Here is a 22,587-nt window from a genome sequence, read left to right on the forward strand (position 1 = left end):
TGTGCAGTGTTCACCTTCTTTACACCACCTTGGTGTGCCGATATTGTGCTAACCTTGCTAGCATAGCCTTGGTGGTTGTGACAGCTCATTCCCGCCAAACCAGTTGACGCGTGCGGTTGCAAGTTGTGTTTTGCTCGCTTAATAAAAGTTCGTTCGCTAAAGTAAATCGCGTGTTCTTTTCTTTCCTCGATTCTGGTCCGATTCGCGATAATCCGCTGTGCGTTCTGGACGGCAAATTCCGTCAGGGACATGATTTTGTTTTAGAAACCAAAGCTGATATTGATTCAGCCTTGGAATCTTTAACTAATGCAATTTTGGATGCTAGGAATATTGCTATTCCTAAAGTCCAAGTCAAATTTGATTCTCCCATTATTGATGACGAGCTTCAGCTTCTGATTCGTCTGAAAAATGTTCGCCGAAGACAGTATCAACATAGACTAATAAAAGACTACTCAGTGGGCTCTGAACCATGACTCAACCTTTTTATGACCCCTCGGCACGGCCGGTTCACTGTCAAACATGAAAGATCGAAATGTCAACAACTGACAGCTCTGACTTTGACATGACATTTCGCGCAATGTTATTGTTTATGTTTTTGTTTTGATTTAGACGGAACTAGGATCCGGATGAGGACGATGGGCCATGTTCCGGATGAGGAAGGGATCTCGAGCGAAATCCCGAGAGTGGTCGGTTCTAGACAAGAAGTGGCTCTCGATCGAGATCATTGTGGGATGTTATTCGTCTTCTTCCCAAAAACGATCCACGTGATCACCGTTGGGTTTGCCAAGCAAAACCAGCGCGGGCCACCTCCGGTTAATACCGCTGTCCGGCTTCAGCTGAAGAAAACCGTCCTCCTCCAATCCGGAATTGTCACACTGAAAGGCAAGAATGTGCACCTACTTCAAAAACCTCAAATCAGCCAAGTTCTTTGCCCTGAACCGTCAACTTGGCATTCCGAACCCCAGCGATAACGTCGTCAAACAAAAATTTGTCCCCGAACCAGTCCGTACGACCGCCCAGTGCACCTCCTTCTCCGTCACCTATATAGGCGAACTGTACGCGGAGGTCAGCACAGTTTGTTCCACTTAGAAGGGAGCCCCCAAAAAGGAAGCCCACTTCGTCCCGGAACTGAGACCCACCGAAGTCGCTAAGTTCAAGAATTCTCATGGGTCATGGGGAAAAATTCCTTCTTTTACTTTGGTAAATACAAAGAAAACAAAAACGACGATAATTTTTATCATGCACTTGAAAGTTTATTTTCAATGGTTGGTTACAACGGTTACAACTTTTTCAACATGATCGAAATTCACTTTTTTTTTTTGTTCACATAGTTCTTGACAAATTCCTCGCCCTTCCGGATGTTTTTCTTCAGCTCCGATATGTCCTTCTTCAGCAGCTCCTGTCCGTAGGCGTTCACCTTGGGCAGACCAAGGTTCTTCTCGAGAACGTTCTTGCCCAGCAGCAGCAGCGTGGAGAAGTAAGTGACGAGCGGACGCACGCGCACTCAATCACGTTCTTTTTGCCGTTCATGGCATGGGCCATAGCAAGGGCAAAACGGGCTTCAGCGTAGGCCGTCGTGAGAGTGTCCGCACCGGCACCGGTCTTGGTCTTGAGGACCTCCTGAATGCGTACCGCCAGGGTGGCAATCTTGTCCTGGGGAAGCTCACTGGGATAATGGTCTGGCCGGAGTGGCCTCCGATGACCGGAATGTTGACCGGAAATGTTGACCCGCCGAAGTCGACACCCTCACCGATGAACGTGTTGGGACGGACAATGTACAGTATGGAAATGCCAAACGCGCACTTCGGTTCCAAAAATCCGGCCTTTGGTAGAGTGTCGCAGGCAATCGTTACCATCGAGTTGTCTAGATTCGAGATGATCAAATCATCCGGCGGCAAGGTCGCGGAAGATCGAGGTGTTCATATTGAACAGATTTCGCTTACGAGGAATGATGACAAACAGCAATCATCTGGAAAAGAGAACACCAATGATAAACTGATAAAATAAGCATTTATTTTAAAAGCTAAACATTACCTTAAAAACCAAACACCAGTCAATTTCGCTCGTTGCGCCAAACAAAAATCCCTGCACAGCTGATTGACTTATTTGCAGCCTGCCTTGATCGCTAAGCAAAACAAAAACAAACAAGATGCGCGCGTAAATCAGCACAAAACGAAATCGAAAAAACCAGCGCTGCCAGGTCGTTCTGTCATACGAGGGGCGAACCGATGTGTGGTTCAACGTGGTACTCGCGGTTCACAGCTTATGAGTCATACTTTTTGAAAAAAATTGTTCGGAGTGTTTAGTCTTTAATTAGTCTATGGTATCAACGTTCTCGTGATCCTGCACTGAAGCGAATTCAAAAAGATTTGCAAAAGGTTATTGACCACAGATTCACTCTCCTGCGAAATGAAAAGTTTGCAAGAGATGTCGAACAAATTAAACCTTATTCCAAACCTTTTTGGAAACTTTCAAAGGTTCTTAAGAAACCTCAAAAACCAATCCCTTCTTTAAAAGATGGTGATAATATTTTATTAACTAATGGAGAAAAAGCTCAAAAACTTGCTCAGCAGTTTGAGGGTAGTAGTTGTGGTGTGCGGGCGCGTTTATGAAGAAGAAGCAATTTGAGCTAGAGCTTACTCCGGAGGATTAGGGACAGGTGGCTGCGGAAGCTGGCAAACAGTTCAACGGAAACGGAGACAGTCGTGTCTGTGGTGGACCACTTGGCGGCCACATCCGGCAACGCAAAAGATGCAAAGAAAGCGGGGAGAGTTTTCGAAGCTGGAGCTGGATGGATGATCCCAGAATTTGGTGAGAGCGTTCTAGTGTTGTCCCTATTATGGAGCAGCCGTGGCTGACTGGTTACGGTTTTCGCTTTGTAAACGAATGATCTTGGGTCCGATTCCCATCTGCTCCCAACGAATTTTTGAAACTCTAAACATGAACGAAAATTCAAAGTCGCTCGAACCAGGGTTCGATCCCCCGCCGTTTCAGTGTCTTGCGAACCTTCGTGGTGAACGGACACTAGAGCTGCGGTATTTTTTACTACCTAAGCTCAGAGTTATTTCAAAACAAAATTCACAGTCTTTTAAAGACTACCTGAGTTATTTTCCAAAATTCTAAACAGTCTTTTCAAGACTAACCCGCCTGAAATTTTGTTGTATTTTACAAACGAAGCCATCTTTTTAAGAGAACTTTGCTTGCAAAATGCGTCAAAACAAAGGTAAACGCAAATCTTCTGAAGATTTGGTCGTTACGTCGGTGAAGCGTTTGAACGCTAAACCGGCTAACGGAAACAGAAAAGAAAACAGCCTCTTCTGAGGTCTGATTCTGATTCTGAATGTGAGGTCAATCCTCCAATTCCATTGACAAACAGTTTCGGTGTTTTATCCGAAACTGATGACAAGGAACCTTCTCCTCGTACTGAGCCTTCTGCCGTCGAGAAACTAGTAAAGGCTCCGCCAATTGTTGTGACTTCCGTCTCCGATTTGGCCAGCTTTCGAACGCAACTGAAGAATTGCAAGGAAACTTGCAATTTGAAGGTTTCGTTCCAGCTTGGTCGAAGAGGAGAATGTCGCTTGTTGACGGAATCTTTACAAGATCACCAAACTTTTGTTGGTTATTTGAAAAACCACAAACACAATTTCTACACGTATGAGACCAAGAATGCTCGTCCATTCAAGGCGGTCTTGAAAGGTCTCTCCAACGACTTGTCGGTGGATGAGATCAAAAACGAACTTAAGGTGTTGCTTGGCTTTGCCCCATCCCAAGTAATACCAACACTAGCGTGCGCAGGGCTCTGATAATGGTGGGGCAAATCCAGGGCCCCGGCGATGGCCTGATATGAGCTACCGAACAACACTGGCAATATGGCGTCGTTTGTTTACAAACATGATATTGTTTGTGGACGAACCGGAAAAAAATACTTTTTTTTGAAAAAAAAATCTATAACCATTGTGTACTACCTTTAAATGTTACAAAACTGACAAAATTTCGTTAAATTCTAGAACAGAATTGTTTTTTTTTTAATTTAAACCACTTTTATCGCGAAATAGAAATACTAAAAAACATTAAGCGAGGTGGTGTTTTTGTTTGTGATAATGATTAAAACCTCCTTTGCTTCGCTTCGCTAGGAGACGGTGATTTTAGCGGATTGCAGACTGGATTTTGCCATGTGATGTGATGATTGTCTAAGTCAAAGTTGCCTAGGAATTGATAATAAGATAAACTCCACCTGAACCAGATTCTCACCTCCATGACAGACGTCCATTGCCGGCCGCTCTCATCTCCAACACGCACCAGGGACAAGGAAAGGGATTTGGAAGACGCTCCACTTTTTTAAGGGTACAAGAGAAAATCGCCACGGTGTCCCCAAGTTAGTTTCGCTTGGAGTTGGACGGTTTTTGGGAAGGTATAAGGTCTAGGATATGCTCTAAGCAAGCGTTGCGACCAATGGCATAATGTGTGTTTTATTCTCAAGGCAAGTAATCGGATGATGCCGTCGCGACAGTTCTCGGTTGAATACCTCTACCAAAACTGGAAATGGATTTTATTTGTATTTTTTTATTTGGCTCAAACTTTGTGGAGGCTTTCCCTATGAACAAATAAGTTATTGTGTCATTGGTTCACCCATACAAGTCTCCATACAAAAATGGTACGTAAATATTCAAACAGCTGTAACTTTAAAGTGAATTTTCTGATCAATTTGGTGTCTTTGGCAAAGTTGTAGGTATTGTTGAGGACTATTGAGAAAAAAATAGGTACACGGAAATTTTTTTTGCAGATTTTTTAATCAACTTGTTTTTACTAAAACTCAATTTCCCAAAATACGTATTTTTCGATTTTCGAGATTTTTTTTATATGTTTTATGGGAAAAAAAACCCCGCAACTTTTGAGCCATAGAGGAACATGGTCAAAAAATCTGCCACCGAGTTATGAATTTTTGAAAAAATAGTATTTTTGGAAAAAATCGAGATTTCATACAAAAACGAATGTGACGTAATTTTTTAATGTAAAACTGAATTTGAAATCGAAAAGTACTTTACAGATTTTTTGATAAAGGGCACCGAAAGTTTGATTTTAACGAAATATTTGCAGTTTTTCAATTAAAAAAAATAGTGACCACGAGTAACCATTTCTAAAAATATTGTTTTGAAAAGTTCAGAAAATTCGCTATAAAATTATCTAAGAGACATTGAAGATTGATCAGAAAATTCAGTCAAAAGTTTGAATATTTACGTACCATTTTTGTATGGACAGTTGCCAAAATTGTATGGAGACTTGTATGGGTGAACCAATGACACAAAATAGCTTATTTGGTCATAGGGAAGTCCCCCACAGCCAAATTAAAAACTACAACAAAAAAATGGTCGAAATCGGCCGATCATTTAGTGATAATAATTTAAACCTCCTTACACATAAATAAATCGCACAGGTATATTATGGCGACAAGTCATCAGATTGGCATTTGCAGAAAAAATTAACCTGACATTGAGTCAGCAGAAGGTTACAAAATTAAACGGGTGTTTTTTGGAAGTGACAGATGTTTTTTTTTTTTTTGACACAAAAAGGTGCCTTAAACATACCCGTTTTCAGGTTAATTCATTTGGCTAGAAATCCTTATACCCAGTGAGCCAACATGAGTAAAATTTTAGAAAACTTGGCTAGAGTTGACTTAAGTTGGCTCTATTTTTGGCACATTTTTCTGTTTTAATGTAGAGTACGCATTTGGTAAGAAACGGTCAACAAAAAAAATCAAATGGGCAGCAGCTGCAGCAAGCAAGCCAGAGAGGATGAAGAAAAGCCCCAACAAATTAATCCCTCTCCTTTGTTCTTTTGTTCGTAAAGCTGTTTCTAGACCCCTTTTCTTCTGAGCTCCGTAATAGCCTTAAAGCTGATTCTTGACCCCTTACCTTTGGAGATGCGTATTGGCCTTAAAACGGTAAGATTCATAGTTCGGAAACCTTTAAGAAATAAGCTACAACAACTTGTTTGATGAACGGAACAAGATGTTTCGATGGTATTTTATTTGCAGATGCTGTTTACAGATAATTATTTACAGATGCTATTTACATATATTTATTCCCGGATGTTATTTACAGATATTTATTTACAGATAAATTCGTCGAACTGTATCGTTTAACTTATTAAACTCATCAATTATGCTTTCATTATCAATTTCATTTGCAATTTTTTGCTCAATGAAAGGCATCATCAAAGCGTTCAGTCTTTGCTGAGTCATTGTCGAACGGAGTTTTGTTTTAATGATAGTAAGCTTTGAGAAAGCTCTTTCAGCTGAGCACGACGAAACTGGATAGATTATGAACTGACACAAAAGCTTCCTATAGTTAGGAAATATCTCAGCTTCACCCGATTGATCCAACGCAGTCAGTATTGTTTGCGGATTTTTGTTGGTTTTATCCTTCATCTTCAAGAGGCTTAGCTCAGCACGTAGATCTGCAGGTGGAATATTCAGAAATTTCGCAGCTGTATTGGTTTCCTCGTCCGTTGCCCCTAGAAGGATGGTTTCTCCAGACATCGCAGAATTTGTGTTGAACGTTGCTCAAATCTCGAGTCGATTCCCGCGACCAGCGCTTCGATGAGGGGAAGGAAAAATGTGTTCCAATAGTCTTGTTCGCTGTCTCCGTGTGGTTCTGGTCCCTTGATGTTCATCCTGCTGCAGGTTGCTACAGTATTCTTGTAGACAGATCCGAAAAAGTCATTTGATTTCATACTTATCAGAGACGATTTCAACAATTCCACAGCTTTCATGGAAGTGGAAAAGTTAACATGTTCACCCTGAAGGGCTTTGCTAACTGTTAAAATCTGCTGAAGAATGGGCTCCAATGTGTTGAGGGCCACAAGAAAACCAAAGCTTGACAGCTGCCGCAAAATACTTTTCCCCTTCAGCTTGACATCTGGTGAGTTGGTCGTTGCGACGATTTCCCGCAGAGTTTGCACAATCTCGTCAAGTTGCTCGCTGATCGCCGTTACTGCTTCTGCACGAGCGGCCCACCGTGTAGTCGAAAGAGTTTTCAAGGTCTTCAGCTGGCTTCCGCATCTGGCCACCACCTTCTCGAAAATTGCGTGCCGGGAGGGACTCCCTTCAATGAATGCGTATAAGCATTGAATAACGCCAAAAAAGTCAAAAGCTGTGGTGTTGTCCTTTTTGCATGTAACGGCATCAACCAAAACCAAGTTAAGACAGTGTGCGTAGCAGTGCACAAATAGCATCCGAGGGTTCATCCTTTTGCACCGCGCTTGGACACCATTTTGACTTCCTGACATGGTGTTCGCACCATCAAAACAAACAGCGTCGATTTGCCCCCACGTCAGACCCAAAGAAACAACGACTTCGCAAATTTTCGTGAAGATAGTCTCGGCGTCGGTTTTGGTAATCCGGTAGACTCCAACAATGGTCTCGACCGGTACTCCATTATCCTCGTAACGTACCACTACCGAAAGTTGTTCATGGTGACCCACGTCGCTGGTCTCATCCGCAATCAGGGTGATTTGCTTTCCTCGCAGCTTCACTTTAAGTTTCCGGAAGATGACGTTGTGCTGTGCCGATATGAGATCGTTCTGTATCTTGTTGCTCAAGTAGAGCGCGTTTTTCGGCCCAGTTTCGATGTGATTTTTCAGCAGCGGATCGTACTTAGCGAGTAAATTGACAAGCTCAAGGAATAGTCCTTTTTCCTGGCTGTCTTCACGTTCCGAGTGGCCACGGAAGGGTTTGCCGCCTTTTGAAAGGACTTTAACAACATCAATCAGGCGGCTGATGATGGCCCGGTTTTTTTGTCGCAAATCTTCTTTCTTTTTCAACGCCATTGATTGCTGCTTGTCCAAGCATTCGTCTACGCCTTTCTGTCTCAAATAAACGTTGTAGGACTCCCTCGCGTTCAGGTGAAAACGGCTGTTTTGGTGTTTGCGAAATGCCTCTATTCCCGCTTCCAGTTGTCGAATCCTTTTTGAGTAAAAGCAGCATCGGAGTGGCCAGATTTTCCGGAATTTTCATGCGGGAAAATTCTGCAGAAAAAACAAAAGCAGCTGTCCTTTTCGATACTGTATTCCAGCCAGGAATAGGTTTTAAACCACTCCTTGATGAAGGATCGTTTGGATTTGCCACATGATTTCACCGGATATTTATCGAGTGTGGGTTGGAAGGGACCTTTCAGTATCAGTGCATTTCTTTCCAATCTGTCTGTAGGAACTGGGAGCAACGGGTCTCTTGGATCGCATGCAGGTGTGGCTCTGAAATTTGATTATATGGAAAATAGATTTGGTATAGTAGTGTTGTGTATTTTTTTCTGGCTTTAAAATAATGAAATAAAATTTAAAGAAAACACAAAAAATCTTTTCACATTTTTGTCTGTGTTGTGTCCGTAACCAATAAACGTTACCTAATCTACCTTTAGGTGGTTGGTGCCTTCCTCTCATTTATAGAGTGATTCCAACCCTCCTAAAGTGTCCACATGGTTTATGGATCTCCCCTAACGTGATCGCACGCAGCACCAAAGAGGTCCTGATCAAAATACACCGCCGCGGGGAAAAAGATTGAGGTTATGTAAATTCAGAGCACTTTTTAAACAGCTTATAATTTTAGATAGGTAATTCAGATCTTGAAAATACTTAATCCACAATAAAGGTAATTTCAGAACCTTTCTAAAAATATATAATATGGCAGGTGTTCATGCAAAAACCAACCTTTTTTGCAAATTCTGAAATTTATATGCAGCAGTTTTTAAGCATAACTTTTGATGTGCTTTACTAAATCTTACAAATTTCAATAGAGACTTATGGGATCTCAAGACGAATCGAATGAGGCCAATACGGTCAAAATCGGCTCAGCCAGTGAAGAGATATTCCAGTGGCATTGATTTGGTACACATGTCTACACACAGAAAAAAAATTATGGTAATATTCATCAGGAAATGGTGACAGATTTTGTGGCAAAAATGATTAATTTTACCCCAGAAAATGGTGAATTTTCATCAGTTTTTTTATGAATATTCATCAGGTTCACATTTTTACACATTTTTTATGTAACATTACTCAAAAAAAAAGAGGTAATATTAAACCTACCAAATTTTCAACATTCCAAAATTCAACTTTTTTTTCTGTGCATACAGCCAAACACACAGACATTTGCTCAGTTGGTGATTCTGAGTCGATGTGTATAAATGACGGTAGGTCTAGGAGGTTTGATTAATTTTCAAATCGATTCAGTTTTATTGGTAAACAATCAAGATACAATCAGATTCAGTTCTTTTGCAATTCATAACAGAGTTACCACGATAGTTGCTGGTATGGTTACCTCCACAGTTGGCGCACTTGATGCGCGCCTTGGTTTGCTCTGCCTTGTTCCCCAAGTCCGCCTTGCACGGCAGTGCGCACTTGGATTTGCCGCACTTCACGTAGCGGGCGGAAGGTTGCAGTTCCGCGAGCCGTGGCCAAATTTCTGGCAACGGTGGCATTGCGCTGCGTCCGTCGGGTTCTTTGAGTAAAAGCCAGTTTACCCAAAAACCGTCCAACGCCTTAGTTTTCCGCAGGCCTTAAATTTTGACGGTGCCGCGGTCGAAGTACAACAGGTACAGTGTGTGTGGCCGTTGTCTTCCGCGAGAGGACTTTATGTCACGCGGCGTTATTCCAGCACCCGAGAGGTCCTTCTCGAGGTCGGAGATCGGGCGCTCTTGGTACCCCTGCAAGACCGCTGTCTTCTGCACGGGGTCGAATGTGTAGAACTTTTACTCTTCAATTTCTCCACAACTAAGTCGAAGTTCTTGCTGTCAAATGTGTAGACTTTAAAAAAAATGTGTAGACTTGCACTGACGACTTACCGATTTTTAGGCAATTCGCGATTAAAAGCTCCATAATTCCGGCAGATGTCGCAAAGCGTCGAAGAACGACGATTCAAATTTTCGCTGTTCGGTTACATAGGAATGCAAACTTAAAATTGAATTTACAGCTCTTAGATCAACTTTGGAGACAAAATTCAAGTAGTACGAGTGTAAACTTTTTGCCCTCTATAAATTAACGCATTAAAAAAGATTTAAAAAATAATAATTTTGAAACAAAATATTGTTCAAAATGAAAGAGCATCAAAAGTTAACAAAGTATCAGCTCGAATTTTTGCTCAAAACTTGTTTTGAACGTTCTGTTTTAACAAAACAGAATTCACATACATAACCTCAAAGGGCAAAAATTTCTATCGACATCCTTCGCTCTGTTCTGCTACTCAACACTAGATGTCTCATGTCGTTTAGCTTATGAATGCCAATATCCGAGGCCTTTCAGCAACTCGTCAACATCGTCCGCCAACGTGTCCAAAACAAAAATTGAAGGTGGCCTACGTTCCTTTGGAGAATTCGACGGTAACATTTCAAAAGGCATCATGTACATTTTGACACTTTCTGGGTTATTGCGTATTCTGAAAGTACTCCTAATAAGCTACCTCTCCACCAAAAATGAGCAAAAGTTAATTCAGTAAAGTCTGTTTAATCATGATTTTAAATAAAGTAACATAAACAAAATCTCTGCCATCAGCAGTCCCTGTTTATATTGCCCTGTCAAACTGTCAAACAAAAGACTACATAAACCTCGTGACGAAAAAAAAGCATCATGAAAAAAGCGCCGTGTACATTCGGCGAAGAAAAGCGAATCATAACAAAGCGCCCCCCTCAATGACGTATATAGATGTTGGTGATTTCAAAAGAAGTTATTTTTGTTTTTCTCAAATAAAATTACGGAAATAATGTTTTATTGAATTTGGATGATCAAGTATCAATAAAAGCAATGTTTTTCATCGTTTGTTATCATTAGAACATCTCATTTTGCGTTTATATTAAAATGGGAATTGAAAATGGATGCTCAACATTCAAATGCGTTTTTCTCAAAAAGGATGGTGTGTACATGATGCTTTTTGAAAAGTTGGCATCGAATTCGACGGGGGGGGGGGAGGGTTGGGGGATATAAAAACTCGCCCCAATAATATTGAGATAGTTCGTCAGATAGAACGATTTAACTGATAGCAACTTATTTAGGAACTCAGATTCTTAAATATTTACAGACAAATTAGGACGTGACCACATCCTTTAAACTTTTTTAAATTCATAGATTGTAATATCATCGCAATCGCTTTGTTTATTTTGATACACTTACCTGTGCTCACGCTGGTCGGGGTCCACTTGACCCACGCTCACGCTGGCCGCCTGCCGCGAACGCTTCTTGTTGCTTCCAGGGGAAGACTCCGGAGAATCGTGGGAATTCCGTGGCGATACGAAGACGGAGTTCGGAGATGAAGGTGTGCCCTGGCGGTTCGAGGATCCTCGGCGATGCCGAGAAGCGACTTGAATAAGATGTGCTGGAGAGATCGTGCACCTGCTGGTCTTGCGCTGTTTCTGGGGATCCAACGTCATCGGCAGATGACTTCCGGCTAACAAATCTGGCCGTGATCGATCTGGACTTTCCTTGCTACATAGAGAAGGGGGAGAGGACATTAAAAAATCAACTCAAAAGCATACTAATATCTACCCTCGCTCCGCGGCTGGTTCCGAACCGCTCACGATCGCGCTGGCTGCCTGCGACAAACCCTTCTTGTTGCTTCCTGCAGAAGGTTCCGGAGAATTGCGGGACTTTTGCGGCGGTACGGAGACGGAGTTCGAAGATGAAGGTGCGCCTTGGCAGTTCTGTTCGATCGCGCTGGCCGCCTGCGGCGAACGCTTCTTGTAGCTTCCTGGAGAAGACTCCGGAGAATCGCGGGGCTTCAGCGGCGGTACGAGGACGGAGTTCAAAGATGAAGATGTGCCTTGGTGGTTCGGTTTGATCGTGGTGGCCGCCTGCGGCGAACGCTTCTTGTTGTTTCCTGCGGAAGGTTCCGGAGAATTGCGGGACTTTTGCGGCGGTACGGAGACGGAGTTCGAAGATGAAGGTGTGCCTTGGCAGTTCTGTTCGATCGCGCTGGCCGCCTGCGGCGAACGCTTCTTGTTGCTTCCTGGAGAAGACTCCGAAAAATCGCGGGAATTCCGTGGCGATACGACGACAGAGTTCGGAGATGAAGGTGTGCCCTGGCGGTTCGAGGATGTCCTCGGCGATGCCGAGAACCGACTTGAATAAGATATGCTGAAGAGATTGTGCACCTGCTGGTCTTGCGCTGTTTCTGGTGATTCGACGTCATCAACAGATGACTTCCGGATTGGAATCCGGCTAACCAATCTGGCCGTGATCGATCTGGACTTTTCCTTGCTACATAGAGAAGGGGGGAGAGGACATTAAAAAATCAACTCAAAAGCATACTAATATCTACCCTCGCTCCGCGGCTGGTTCCGAACCGCTCACGATCGCGCTGGCTGCCTGCGACAAACCCTTCTTGTTGCTTCCTGCAGAAGGTTCCGGAGAATTGCGGGACTTTTGCGGCGGTACGGAGACGGAGTTCGAAGATGAAGGTGTGCCTTGGCAGTTCTGTTCGATCGCGCTGGCCGCCTGCGGCGAACGCTTCTTGTAGCTTCCTGGAGAAGACTCCGGAGAATTGCGGGACTTTTGCGGCGGTACGGAGACGGAGTTCGAAGATGAAGGTGTGCCTTGGCGGTTCTGTACGATCGCGCTGGCCGCCTGCGGTGAACGCTTCTTGTTGCTTCCTGGAGAAGACTCCGGAGAATTGCGGAGCTTCAGCGGCGGTACGGAGACGGAGTTCAAAGATGAAGATGTGTCTTGGCGGTTCGGTTCGATCGTGATGGCCGCCCGCGGCGATCGCTTCTTGTTGCTTCCTGGAGAAGACTCCGAAAAATCGCGGGAATTCCGTGGCGATACGAGGACAGAGTTCGGGGATGAAGGTGTGCCCTGGCGGTTCGAGGATGTCCTCGGCGATGCCGAGAACCGACTTGAATAAGATATGCTGAAGAGATTGTGCACCTGCTGGTCTTGCGCTGTTTCTGGTGATCCGACGTCATCAACAGATGACTTCCGGATTGGAATCCGGCTAACCAATCTGGCCGTGATCGATCTGGACTTTTCCTTGCTACATAGAGAAGGGGGGAGAGGACATTAAAAAATCAACTCAAAAGCATACTAATATCTACCCTCGCTCCGCGGCTCGTTCCGAATCGCTCACGATCGCGCTGGCTGCCTGCGACAAACCTTTCTTGTTGCTTCCTGCAGAAGGTTCCGGAGAATTGCGGGACTTTTGCGGCGATACGGAGACGGAGTTCGAAGATGAAGGTGTGCCTTGGCGGTTCTGTACGATCGCGCTGGCCGCCTGCGGCGAACGCTTCTTGTTGCTTCCTGGAGAAGACTCCGGAGAATCGCGGAGCTTCAGCGGCGGTACGGAGACGGAGTTCAAAGATGAAGATGTGTCTTGGCGGTTCGGTTCGATCGCGCTGGCCGCCCGCGGCGATCGCTTCTTGTTGCTTCCTGGAGAAGACTCCGAAAAATCGCGGGAATTCCGTGGCGATATGAGGACGGAGTTCGGAGATGAAGGTGTGCCCTGGCGATTCGAGGATGTCCTCGGCGATGACGAGAACCGACTTGAATTAGATATGCTGAAGAGATTGTGCACCTGCTGGTCTTGCGCTGTTTCTGGTGATCCGACGTCATCAACAGATGACTTCCGGATTGGAATCCGGCTAACCAATCTGGCCGTGATCGATCTGGACTTTTCCTTGCTACATAGAGAAGGGGGGACAGGACATTCAAAAATCAACTCAAAAGCATACTAATATCTACCCTCGCTCCGTGGCTGGTTCCGAACCGCTCACGATCGCGCTGGCCGCCTGCGGCGAACGCTTCTTGTAGCTTCCTGGAGAAGACTCCGGAGAATCGCGGGGCTTCAGCGGCGGTACGAGGACGGAGTTCAAAGATGAAGATGTGCCTTGGTGGTTCGGTTTGATCGTGAGGGCCGCCTGCGGCGAACGCTTCTTGTTGTTTCCTGCGGAAGGTTCCGGAGAATTGCGGGACTTTTGCGGCGGTACGGAGACGGAGTTCGAAGAAGAAGGTGTGCCTTGGCGGTTCTGTACGATCGCGCTGGCCACCTGCGGCGAACGCTTCTTGTTGCTTCCTGGAGAAGACTCCGAAGAATCGCAGGGCTTCAACGGCGGTACGAGGACGGAGTTCGGGGATGAAGTGCCTTGGCGGTTCGAGGATGTCCTCGGCGATGCCGAGAACCGACTTAAATAAGATGTGCCTGAGAGGTTGTGCACCTGCTTCTTTTCCATCGCGGATGGAGCATCGTTTCTTATGCATTTTACTTTTGAATCGGGACCATCGTTTCCCAAAATTTCCGATGCTGGTTCCAAGGCCGCTTTGTTAGGGAGGAAGTAATTATTTATCGTTAAGCTTGGTGCATTTGGGACCAATTTGCGCTTTCTCCTAAAAACGTATTAGAATCTAGATTACTGTTTTATTTCCACGTTATGTGCAATTAGTTTTCCCAATTAGACCTTCAAAAATGCACCAGCAATTTTTTTCACTTACCCTCTCTTCGAACTTTCGCCGTCGTCTCCCTTTGGTGCTGAATTATTCGGAGTTTTTGAGGAACCCGCCTTTTCATCGCTTGGCACAGCAACGTTTCTGTCCACTTTTTTGAAAATGTTAACAATTTTTGTTTGTTTTTTCATTTTTTGAGTCGAGTTTTCGATTTTGTTGAGAAAATTGCGATGGACGCTACGGCCACGAGGTTTTTTTTTCGTTTGCGCTGTCGGCGCTGTCAGACGAAGCTTGCAGCTTGCACACTGTAACTGAAAATCGCACTTTGCTGAGTTCGTTTTCGCACTTTTTCATACGTTTTTTTCAGTTCAACTACGATAACACTTTTTTGTGTAATCGCAGTCGAACTGAAAAAATCATATGAAAAAGTGCGAAAACGAACTCAGCAAAGTGCGATTTTCAGTTACAGTGCACGAGGTTCGAATGTCAGAGTGTGTCTCGCTCACTCCAATGCTGTCTTTGATTTAAAAAAGGCCCAGTTAAATTCGCAAGCGGCCTCACTTTTCGCACCCTCAGCGTCCTTAGCAAACGTCAAACGAATACAAACCAACCCGCTAAAAAATTTAACGCCCCGATCGGCCTTCGTCTGCCCGATTTTAATAAACTATCAGACCGATTGGGGCATAACGTTTCTCAAAGGGAACGATCTATCAATTCAGTTTCACTTTCGATCATCGAAGCAAGCGATTGTCAGAGGGGGCAAAATGTAGTGTTAACATAAAAAATAACCGATGAAAAATAAAAATGTGGTAATAGGTACTTAGGTGAGTAAACGGTTTTTAAAAAATACAGCAAGGATGGTGGGGCAAGTGCCCCACCTTGCCCCACCCTGGGCACGCTAGTGAATACCAATGAAGAAAAAATCAAACGGGAATATTTCTCGCTTTGGTTTGACTTCACAATTTTATCTGATTCATTTCAACAGAAATGAAATCAACAATTTGAAACTTTTGGACAAAGTTCAGTTTTTGTTCCATGTACGGGTAAAGTGGGAGCATTTTAAGAAACATGGCGGTAATGGCCAGAATCTGACCCAGTGCCGGCGTTGCCAGGCATTCGGTCACGGTACTGATCATTGCGGCATGGTTCCAAAATGCATGGTTTGCGGGGATTCTTCTCACGACAAGGACAATTGTCCCGTGAAAGAAGTCACCCAATTTAAATGTGCAAATTGTGGTGGAAATCACAAATCAAATTTCTGGGATTGCCCCATCAGAAAAAGGTTTTGGATTCTCGTGCTAAGCATCAGCCGAAATCCAAACCGAAATTTTCTCAAAGTCAGGTTGTACCTGCATCTTTAAATCAAACGTTCGTGCTGTCTCACTCGAACAATTCTAGAAATACCCCTACCGTGGAAAAGTTAGGTAACAACAATGGCATTTCTTATGCTAACGTTGTTTCGGGTTCATCCACGAATTTTAAATCCTCTACCAATCTTTCTGAAATTGGGCAGGTACCTCAAATCTCATTTGAAAATTTTTCTGCTGGCAACGCTTTGGGATCTTCTGATCTCGGCGATGTTACGTTTGAAAAAATGACTTTTTTGCAAAACTCACTGTTTGGTTTGATTCAAACAATGAGTAATGCTACATCCATGATGGAAGCAATCCAGATTGGATTAAAATTTGCGAATGATGTTGTTCTTACCCTGAAGTTTAATCATGGATCTAAGTAATTCCATCAATATTATGAATTTTAATGCTCGCTCTTTAAAAGCGAAAGAAAATGAATTTTTCAACTTTTACGAGTTCATAACGTGCATGTTGCTGTTATAACCGAAACATTTTAAAAACTGGCACTTATTTGAAAAGTGATCCAGATTATAAAGTTATAACTAATAACCGAATGAATCGAAATGGCGGTGGAGTTGCAATAGTTATCCACCGTAGTATGACTTATAGCACGTTACGTGACTTTAAGTTAAAAGTTATTGAAAGTTTGGGCATTGAACTTGAAACTTCTTTTGGAAAAATTATGATTGCAGCTGCATATTTGCCATTCCAATGCACTGGGGAAAATAAAAATTATTTCAAAGGGGATTTGAATAAACTTACTCGGCATAGATCTCGATTTTTGATCATCGGTGATTTTAATGCCAAACACCAATCTTGGAATAATTCAAAAGTAAATTCCAATGGTAAAATTCTGTTCAGAGATTGCACTTCTGGTCTTTATTCGGTTTTATACCCGAATGGGCCAACTTGCTTTTCTTCTGTTAGAAATCCATCAACAATTGATTTGGTTTTGACAAATCAAAGTCAGTATTGTGGTCCTTTAGTGACTCATGCTGATTTTGATTCTGATCATCTTCCAGTAACTTTTTCACTTTCTCATGAAGCAGTTACCAGACCCAATAGTTCTGTGTTTAATTACCACAAAGCTAATTGGGACAGGTATCAGCATCATATTGAGAATAATTTAAATCATGATTTTGTTTTAGAAACCAAAGCTGATATTGATTCAGCCTTTTTTTTTTTTTTTTTTTTATTATAGAGACTTTACACCATTGTGCATTCATCTCTTCAAGGTGGATAGTGAAAGAGGAAAGATTACAGAGTTTAAAATCACTTCAATAATTATTACCATGCCTTTTTTCTAACGATTTCTGTCTATGTTTCAAATATTTAGCGGAATATTTAGAGAATGAATTATCAAGTTCATCAAGTTTTTCTTCGTCCTCTTCTTCCAGGGATTTAGAAGTTATCTCACAACACTTTTTCTTATAATATTTTGCTTTTATGACATCTTCATCTTCTTCATCTGTTGTTTCTTCTGCAGCCATCTCTCTTCGTTTTGATGTCAATTCGTCATCCGCGTCCAAATATGCCTGTAAGCGCTTTCGGCGGCGGGTGTGCTTAGAAAGCACGGTCTCGAATCCATCGTTGTCTTCGTCGTCAATTTCACTTGTTTCCATTGCATTTTGTTCTGGTTTACTGTTGTTGCTTTTACTGCTGCTGCTGCTTGGCTCGGGTTCAATCGGTTGTGTACTACTTTTTTGGTCCACCTTTTTACTCGAATCCGCACATTTTTTGTTCTTTGCTTTGAGTTTGCAAAGCGATTTTTTGCCTATAATCGTCACTGTTGCAGCAGCATTGTTTACAGTGATTGATTTCGGCGTTGGCTGTTTCAGCAACATCCGCAGGGTCCGAACTCCATTTGGGATTCCTGGGAAGAAGTTAATCCAGCGGTCGTTGGTGATGGTCAAAACTTCGCCGTATTTACTCATCACTTTGACTACGTCATCATTGCTTATGCCTAGAGGTAGGTCAAGCACACGAACTTCCGTAGCGTTGTTGTCCAGGTAAATCGGGATTTTGCAACCCTGATATACCAGAGGTTTGTCGATGATGGACGAGGCCATTGCTGAGTCGGCGAACTGCAACACGGCTATTTTTCTTCTATTGCATAATTGCAATGCTCGCAAGTTTTCTTGGTTTACTTGAAGGTCTGCGAGAAATTTTTTTACAAGCTTTGGGCTTGGTTGGTTTTGGAGTTGACAAAAATCCAGAACCACACTGTTTTTGTCTACGGTGCACATTTTTAAAAAAGCGGCGACGCGCACACAAACTGCGGACTGGCGTTGAGAATGCGACTTGTAAGGTCGGCGGTTACTTTGCAACTGATGATTCAGCCTTGGAATCTTTAACTAATGCAATTTTGGATGCTAGGAATATTGCTATTCCTAAAGTCCAAGTCAAATTTGATTCTCTCATTATTGATGACGATCTTCAGCTTCTGATTCGTCTGAAAAATGTTCGCCGAAGACAGTATCAACGTTCTCGTGATCCTGCACTGAAGCGAATTCAAAAAGATTTGCAAAAGGTTATTGACCACAGATTCACTCTCCTGCGAAATGAAAAGTTCGCAAGAGATGTCGAACAAATTAAACCTTATTCCAAACCTTTTTGAAACTTTCAAAGGTTCTTAAGAAACCTCAAAACCCATCCCTTCTTTAAAAGATGGTGATAATATTCTATTAACTAATGGGGAAAAAGCTCAAAACTTGCTCAGCAGTTTGAGAGTGCTCATAATTTCAACTTGAATGTTTTGAGTCCTATTGAAAATCAAATTTCAATAGAATTTCAGAATATTGTTGAACAAGAATTTTCATCAGATGAAGTTTTTAATACGGATCTGAATGAAATAAAATCTATTATCAAAAATTTAAAAATATGAAAGCCCCTGGTGAGGATGGCATTTTTACATTTTAATTAAACAATTACCAGAAGCAACTTTAAGTTGCTTGGTCAAAATTTTCAACAAATGTTTTGATTTGGCATATTTTCCCAGTAGTTGGAAAAATGCCAAAGTAGTTCCGATTTTGAAACCGGATAAAAATCCTGCTGAAGCCTCAAGCTATCGGCCCATTAGTTTGCTTTCATCTATTAGTAAATTATTCGAAAGAATAATTCTTAATAGAATGATGACGCACATTAATGAAAATTCAATTTTCGCTGATGAGCAGTTTGGATTTCGCCTTGGGCATTCAACTACTCATCAGTTGTTGAGAGTTTCAAATTTGATTCGAAGCAACAAATCTGAGGGCTATTCTACTGGCGCTGCTCTTCTAGACATAGAAAAAGCATTTGACAGTGTTTGGCATAAAGGTTTGATTGCGAAATTGAAAAGGTTTAATTTTCCGATTTATATCGTGAAAATTATTCAAAATTATTTGACGGATCGTACTCTGCAGGTATGTTATCAGAATAGCAAATCTGATCAACTACCTGTACGTGCTGGCGTCCCTCAAGGAAGCATTTTGGGTCCAATTTTATACAATATTTTTACTTCTGACTTGCCTGATTTGCCCCAGGATGTCAGAAATCACTTTTGCTGATGACACAAGCATCTCCGCCAAAGGCAGAAGCCTTCGTGTCATCACAAGAAGATTACAAAAAGCTTGGATATTTTCAATTCTTATTTGAAAGAATGGAAAATTACTCCAAATGCTGCAAAACTCAACTTATTATTTTCCCTCACAAACCAAGGGCTGATTTTCTTAAACCAAAAGTCATCACATTATAAAGATGAATGAGGTAAATTTAAAGTGGGAGGATCAAGTGAAATATCTTGGACTTGGTTTTGACAAAACCTTACTTACAAGGATCACATTGAAAGTATCCAGGTTAAATGTAACAAATATATTAAATGTTTGTATCCACTTATAAACAGGAATTCTAGACTTTGTCTCAAGAATAAACTGTTAATTTATAAACAAATTTTCAGACCTGCCATGCTTTATGCTGTGCCGATCTGGACAAGCTGTTGCTTAACCAGGAAGAAAAACTTCAGAGGATTCAGAACAAAATTCTGAAAATGATTCTGAAACTTCCTCCCTGGTTCAGCACCAGTGAACTTCATCAATTAGCCGAAGTTGACACTTTGGATGTTATGTCCAATAAGATAATTGATGCATTTCGACAAAAATCATTGCAGTCTTCAGCTGCATTGATCCGCTCTTTATATAGTTTATAAGTTAGTTTTAAGGTATCCCTTTTCCCTTTTGTACATGTAGGACCTCCTACATTTGAAATCACTGAATAGCGAAAGCTACAATATTTCATGAATAAATGAAAGTTGCTAGTATTTAAAATTGAGGTGAAAAGTCATCGTTTGTGATTGGACACTCAATAATATTTTAACTGAATGAATGTACATGGAAAAGAAATTTGAATAAATATAAATTAAAAAAAAATCCCCGCCGTTTGGATTGGTAGAATTAGGAATACTATTAATACACACTATATACGCGCTGGATCTTTGTCCATTTGACAAGGGTTCAGAAGTTCTAAACAACGTTTGAATCCGATTGATGCAAACGTTCTTTAGGCGGGGCTTGTCGATTCAAGCTGAGGTACCTCGCGCATGGCTAGCCTGCGTAGAAATGGGTCACCGAAGCTCGGCAGAGCTAACACCGTCCAAATGCCTATGCGAGTTATTTGCATGTATAGAATACAAAATCTAAAATACATGGAAACAACTCAATTTGTAAGAAGCGACCGCGTGGTTCCGTTTGGTTGGTTGCACACACACACACACACACACAAAAACTTGCTCAGCAGTTTGAGAGTGCTCATAATTTCAACTTAAATATTTTGAGTCCTATTGAAGATCAAATTTCAATAGAATTTCAGAATATTGCTGAACAAGAATTTTCATCAGATGAAGTTTTGAATACAGATCTGAATGAAATAAAATCTATTATCAAAAAATTTAAAAATATGAAAGCCTGGTGAGGATGGCATTTTTTACATTTTAATTAAGCAGTTTGGTTTTCGCCTTGGGCATTCAACTACTCATCAGCTGATGAGAGTTTCAAATTTGATTCGAAGCAACAAATCTGAGGGCTATTCTACTGGCGCTGCTCTTCTAGACGTAGAAAAAGCATTTGACAGTGTTTGGCATAAAGGTTTGATTGCAAAATTGAAAAGGTTTAATTTTCCGATTTATATCGTGAAAATTATCCAAAATTATTTGACGGATCGTACTCTGCAGGACATCAAATCTGATCAACTACCTGTACATGCCGGCGTCCCTCAAGGAAGCATTTTGAGTCCAATTTTATACAATATTTTTACTTCTGGCTTGCCTGATTTGCCCCCAGATTACAAAAAAGCTTGGATATTTTCAATTCTTATTTGAAAGAATGGAAAATTACTCCAAATGCTGCAAAAACTCAACTTATTATTTTCCCTCACAAACCAAAGGCTGATTTTCTTAAACCAAAAAGTCATCACATTATAAAAATGAATGAGGTAAATTTAAAGTGGGAGGATCAAGTGAAATATCTTGGACTTGCTTTTGACAAAAACCTTACTTAGAAGGATCACATTGAAAGTATCCAGGTTAAATGTAACAAATTTTTTGATATTAAATATGTCTTTATTGAATATTCTTATAATAATTACATTTGTTTTACTTTTTTTTTTACTGTGAACAGACACGGACCACTGCGACACTTGCGTATCTATTGTAGTATGATCTGTTCTCAGGTTTTCTGTTTTGCTGCTATACACAGCCTGCCGAACGATCGTCTTCCGTAGCGCTATTGTTTGAGCGAGACAGTTTTTGACGAATTATTCGAGCAGTTGCCCCCTCTCATTCCCCAAACCAATCACTCAATGCCATGCCACACGAGCACGAGAGACCGATCCGAAGACGTGGAGATGAGCGAGATTGAGGGGAAATCTCGTTTATTTTTGACCCATCTAGAGATCGTTACCGATCATATAGCCCAATCTTCAGCTCGAATTTTGCCTGAGAGCATGTGACCGAGTCGAAAGTAGCATTTGAAGCTCTTCTCTGTGTATTGCTGCAGAGTTCTTCAACGCTCAGACTCAGTCGCCAACAGATCGTCCGAGAGATTGGATGTGATGGGTTTTGGGGAGGCTTGGGACTTGACAAATCAATTCCCGCAGCAGCCGAAATCCCCTCTCGACCGCCACCTACCCCTTTTGCCTCGCCAGATGGGTTTCAAGCCATCGACCTTCCGCTTACAAAGCGCTAAGTGGTATGGCCTAATGCTCTTCATCTTTGTTGTATTTTTCGTTTTATTATTAACTGATCACATTTATTTTATTTACTTCAAATTGTTTTACATTATTGCATTGAATCGAATACATTTGGGTAAAAAAGAAAAAAAAATCACTTTAACAACTAATCTTAACTTAAAACAAAAAAAAATAAATTCATTGAAATATTCTAAATCACTAGAACGAGTAAACTACGAACTGTATTTTAAGATGAATGCTCCAAGCGTTCTTACTTGTTCCTGGCGAGTTTTGCAACCACGCAGTGTTGTTGTCATCTCAATGAAAATGTTCAAAAGTTCTTGTGGTGAAAACAGGTCACTACTGCCTTCACCCGTTGATATTGGTTGGTTTTCCCTCGATTGCTGACTGAAGCCAGGAGGTGTTGTATTCTCTGCAACTTTTTGCCGCTGATTCAACGGCAATGGCTGCAGATTTGGAACCACTCGAACAGATCCCGCTCCAGGTGACGCCAAAGCAGGAAAATCCCAGGATCTGACAGGCATGCACTTTCCCGAAGTCACCGCCAGAGGCGCTGTCAATGTTGTTTACGTGGGGTTTTTGAAAAAGTTGTATGAAACAA

The 22,587-nt window shown here is 42.0% G+C and overlaps 2 protein-coding genes and 1 pseudogene across 3 annotated transcripts; all 3 read right to left on the minus strand.

Annotated features, from left to right (window-relative positions):
* Positions 1 to 411: 411 nt before the first annotated feature.
* Positions 412 to 1,919, minus strand: LOC6039978 (annotated as a pseudogene).
* A 4,028-nt stretch (positions 1,920 to 5,947) lies between these two features.
* LOC6039975 (zinc finger MYM-type protein 1) lies at positions 5,948 to 7,841 on the minus strand. Its single transcript, XM_038250382.1, has one exon. The coding sequence runs from the start codon at positions 7,825 to 7,827 to the stop codon at positions 6,514 to 6,516; it is 1,314 nt and encodes a 437-aa protein (XP_038106310.1). The 5' UTR covers positions 7,828 to 7,841; the 3' UTR covers positions 5,948 to 6,513.
* Positions 7,842 to 7,915: 74 nt separating this feature from the next.
* On the minus strand, positions 7,916 to 14,699 carry LOC119766027 (serine/arginine repetitive matrix protein 1-like). 2 transcript variants are annotated; one of them, XM_038250365.1, is made up of 7 exons: positions 14,464 to 14,699; positions 13,717 to 14,358; positions 13,074 to 13,655; positions 12,302 to 13,012; positions 11,530 to 12,240; positions 11,158 to 11,469; positions 7,916 to 8,250 (listed from the first exon to the last, which is right to left on the minus strand). In XM_038250365.1, exons 1-7 carry the CDS (start codon positions 14,604 to 14,606, stop codon positions 7,938 to 7,940), a joined length of 3,414 nt encoding a protein of 1,137 aa, XP_038106293.1. In that variant the 5' UTR covers positions 14,607 to 14,699; the 3' UTR covers positions 7,916 to 7,937. The 2 variants fall into 2 exon arrangements, with proteins under 2 accessions (XP_038106293.1, XP_038106297.1); XM_038250369.1 differs by lacking the exon at positions 14,464 to 14,699 and having other exon boundaries at positions 13,717 to 14,431.
* Positions 14,700 to 22,587: the final 7,888 nt, after the last annotated feature.

This window comes from Culex quinquefasciatus, chromosome 1 (assembly GCF_015732765.1).
Source record: "Culex quinquefasciatus strain JHB chromosome 1, VPISU_Cqui_1.0_pri_paternal, whole genome shotgun sequence".
NCBI lineage: Eukaryota > Metazoa > Arthropoda > Insecta > Diptera > Culicidae > Culex > Culex quinquefasciatus.